Genomic DNA, 4,046 nt, shown 5'->3' with positions numbered 1-4,046 from the left:
AAATGTTCTAAGGAATCTGTCATTAAGAGGACCTCCGGTGGTTTTAGTACACCCTGTATAATTGTTAAGAATGATAGAGATGAGCAGTTAGTAATTTCTCCCACTACATCCAACCGTGCGACACACAAAAAAAATTACCCGATTTCAATATCAGCAGCCAAAATAAATTCCCATAGAGTTCCGATCACTGGTGCATCAGCCCTAACAAGCACATAAAAAAGAAACATTAAAGACAAAACGCGAAGAAGAAATGTGAAAAGCACTCGTTGTCGGTACAAGTATCCGGTGGAGTAAAGTAACATCCAGGAAACGTAATATTAGGAGGCTGAGACTGAAACATAAGCATAATAAGAACCCCATAGAACTTTAAAGATGACTACCGCGAGGAGCGCTCGAAGACACTAAAGATTTGCTAAAAGAAGGATCTTATTGTTAAATAAAAAGAAACACATAAGTATACATATATATATATATATGTATGTTGCATCCAAACTATCTTCACAGAAGTTCTCAAACATAACAAGAAGTGGACAATAATGTACAACGGTTATCTTTCAGAAGCAGAGAAAGAGAATAGATATGCAAAAGAAATACAAGTTATGGATTGTAATTCTTACTGTCGGTCCAGAAACTCCGAACATACTATGTATTCCCATAAGTGCGACATGACTGCAGCATCTGCCCTGCTCATTACTTATCATTATATGCAGTGTTTCAATATACACACAAATTTGTAGGTAATAAATATTTTATATTAATAAAAATGAAAAGTAGTTCTAACGTCTCGTAATATAATATCATGTATAACAAGTATGCGTTTTAGTTTTGTCCTTGTTAAAAATAGATGCGCATTATTTTTCTAAATATCATTATTTCTTTATACAATTCACGCAAAATATAATACTCACCAAGAATGCTCTGCATTGAAGCCAATCTGCGAACAGGAATTATTTTTACGAAACACTGAAATATTAACGACAAACAATTTTAATAATTCTTCATAATACTTACTCTGCCGTTACTTCCAATGCACAGCGTAAAAGATTTATCGAACCACCGATCGTACCCTTTTCCATGTAACAGGATCCTACCATAACGGTCCAATTTTTCTGGATGTTTCTAAGGGACGAAATGATTATAATAATTACATTTACGGCAGATATGATTAATATTTATATTCAAAGTATTTTATTAGATAACATACTGGATCGTATTCATAAGGTTCATCGTCCAATGCGACCACAAATGCAGCCTTCTCGATAATATCCAAAGAAGCCTTATTTACACCCTTCGCGAAGAAGTCTTTCCTGGCCTGTGCCCAGGCAGTTCTCTCACCAGCTGTTAAAGCAGCCAATTTCTCCTCTCCCTCCGACGGTGTTGAATCATCATCCAAAATTTGTTGAATCTGGCTGTAAGGCGATATTATCGTAATACACGCGCATAATAAAAATGCATACTGATGAAACAATAATAGCTTACAGTTCTATCTCGCAGGCTTGAAGAATTCTATTACGGTAATAAATTAAAACTTTGAAATATCTGCCCTTATGATACACTATAACATGTTTAGTATCCTGGTAATGCACGATCTTGTCAACTTCAATTCCTGGGATTCGTGTAGTATTAAACACTCTTTCGTATTGCCAAGAACACAATGGTACTATCCCTTGTACTAGGATCTGAAAAATGTACGTTATTTAAAAAATATATATGTCTTGCATTTGCGTGATTAAACATGTATGATAATATACTAAGATGCATTACTCTCGACAACAAAAAGTGAATAAAAAAAAATTCGCACATCCTTCAAGCAATTAACAAAAAGAACTGATAATTAACAAAAGAAAAAGAAACTAACCGGTTCTAATTCTTGATGCTCGATAAGACGTCTATATTGTAAGCAGGAATATATTACGGCTGCGGCTCGCGCGGCTTGCACGTTCGTGGGATGCTCAAGGATGGCGTCAATTCCGTAGAAATTCGAGTTGACCATTAGGGGCGATCTTCCGCGCAAATAAACATACTCCTCCCACCAATCGGACACATAGTTGGTGGTCCACCAAGATTTGAGGACTAGGTAACGCTGCAGCTTGACTCCGATGCCGTCCTGGAACTCGTTGGCCAGCCTTTCCATGCGAGCGTAATTCTCGTCATCGACCAACGGCCGTACGCTCCTCAGATACTATTTAAATGTACAATACTTTGATTTTTCCACTACAATGTTAAAGAGAAATGCCTAGAGTCCCGTTGTGGACTGGACTAGAAGTTAGGATTATACATATAAAATATTCGATGGACTAACAATAATAATCCGAATCCAATTTGCGAAAAGAAAGCGAAATACTCGTTTCGTGTCTAACAGAAGTTCATAAAATACGTTGATCTAACCCGCTTCATAGTTTCAGGTACTGTCGGTAGCGGCAATCGTGGCAGTGATCCTTGGAAGCTGTACAGCATGGGCTTATGCCAACCTGAGAACACTTTCACCAGCAGCAGCCAGACTTGGTTCAACTTGGACGGTTTACGACCTTTTCCTCTCGGATCGTACATCCATCCTTTGTACATGAGCAACAACTTCAACGTATACCGAATCGCGTATATCACCGCCAACCACAGAAAGAGCGCGACCACGAAGGAGCCTGCCAGGTGCGCGAGTATCGAGGACCTGTCGTGAGAAACAAACGGTTTATTAATCACTGCTAATTCCTGCAGGTGCAACGAGGTGCGTCGTAAATAATTTGTAATCGCGAAATTGTGTTGTCTTACCCAGAAAGATACGGCGAAACTCTCCCAACGAGGTCATACGGAACCTTGTAACCAGCAAAGTGTATCGCCGTAACTAAAATCACAGTCACCCATAGGCTCTCCAAAGAAGCCGGATAAACGCCGCTTTTCAGATTGTTCTGCGAAACGAAACGCGTGTGAAGATGCGCGTTGATCATATTCATTGTCTCGTATTCATATTCGATGTTTGCCATCACTCACCTGAAACCGGAAGAATCTCTTTTTCCACGAGCGTATACCGGAGAGCCAGACCAAGTGGAGCACCTCTCGATCGAAGTTCACGTCCCATCCTTCGTGTGTTATCGAGAAGCTGAATGCGACAGCCGAATGGGCTTCCGCCATCCTGCGCTAGCCTTCCTGTAAAATTCGCACGTTGGTATTTTAGGAATTAATATTCTTCGCGACTTAATTCTGTATCTAACAAGTAAACCGTCGTAACTACGAAATGATCGATTTTGAGGCCTTTATCTCAACTGAACGCTCTAATTATTTTATTTTATTTTCTACGAAATATGTTCAAACGAACCGTACAATAGTATTAAAATGTTATAAAACAACCACCTCTAAAAATACAAGTTAATTTCGGCTCTCCTGTATAAATTTGCTAAATGTCAATTACGACCAGTTGGCCTCTTGGGTACAGAATAGTAGCCTATGCTTGCACTGTCCTGCAAAAGTTGAAGTTTAATATGACATAAAAAAAATTTTTTTTAAGTTTTGCAAAATTAATGGAGTAAAATGTCAGTTCTTTTTTTTCAATTCAGAAAAGAGGCACGTCGGCCGAACGACGAGAGAAAGAGCAATCTCGCCGAGTGACCGCTACGCGATCGTGGCGGCGATAACGATGCAGGGTGAACGCAGATGCACCAGTTGACCTTACTTAAAAGCCGCAATTGCGGTGCGCACGAGTGCGCGCGTGAACGCATTGTAGAACGTTGCCAAGCTGGTAAATACAAGCCGTCGTCATATGGTAACGCGAGTTCGGTGTACTTGCAAATCGCCGTCCATGGCAGACTTACTTTATGGAGGTCAAGCATATTCCACTTTCAAAAGAATGTCTGATAGAGACGTATTCTGTGCTCGGTCTAAATATTCTAAATTCTCGCGCGCAACTTTTGTTATTCCTCGCCCACCGGTCCGTTGTCCTTTCTAAGTGAAACTATGAATTTCATTTGCCATATTCTTGGAGTCTTTAATGCTCCCGTGTCGTCGCGTTGTCGAGAGATTATTCGAATTTTTCTTGCGCGATGTACACATGAAAA

The 4,046-nt window shown here is 39.7% G+C and overlaps 1 protein-coding gene across 2 annotated transcripts in view; it reads right to left on the bottom strand.

Moving 5' to 3' along the window:
* Window positions 1-3,158, bottom strand: part of LOC105559398 (carnitine O-palmitoyltransferase 1, muscle isoform) — a 7,816-nt gene extending 4,658 nt beyond the window's left edge. Inside the window, exons 1-9 of one of the 2 annotated variants that reach the window (XM_012007650.1) lie at window positions 2,986-3,158; window positions 2,767-2,903; window positions 2,389-2,665; window positions 1,859-2,182; window positions 1,480-1,679; window positions 1,205-1,409; window positions 1,012-1,119; window positions 909-934; window positions 618-683 (exon numbers count right to left, since the gene is read on the bottom strand). In XM_012007650.1, coding sequence (XP_011863040.1) covers window positions 618-683; window positions 909-934; window positions 1,012-1,119; window positions 1,205-1,409; window positions 1,480-1,679; window positions 1,859-2,182; window positions 2,389-2,665; window positions 2,767-2,903; window positions 2,986-3,126 — 1,484 coding nt within the window. In that variant the 5' untranslated portion in view covers window positions 3,127-3,158. Of the gene's footprint in view, window positions 1-138; window positions 202-617; window positions 684-908; window positions 935-1,011; window positions 1,120-1,204; window positions 1,410-1,479; window positions 1,680-1,858; window positions 2,183-2,388; window positions 2,666-2,766; window positions 2,904-2,985 lie in introns of both variants that reach the window. The other variant, XM_012007651.1, reaches the window with a different exon arrangement.
* Between the last annotated feature and the right edge of the window lie 888 nt (window positions 3,159-4,046).

This window comes from Vollenhovia emeryi, unplaced genomic scaffold (assembly GCF_000949405.1).
Source record: "Vollenhovia emeryi isolate VEMERY1.0 unplaced genomic scaffold, V.emery_V1.0 DF939275.1, whole genome shotgun sequence".
In the NCBI taxonomy this organism is placed as follows: Eukaryota; Metazoa; Arthropoda; class Insecta; order Hymenoptera; family Formicidae; genus Vollenhovia; species Vollenhovia emeryi.
This window is presented reverse-complemented; position numbering and strand designations above follow the sequence as displayed.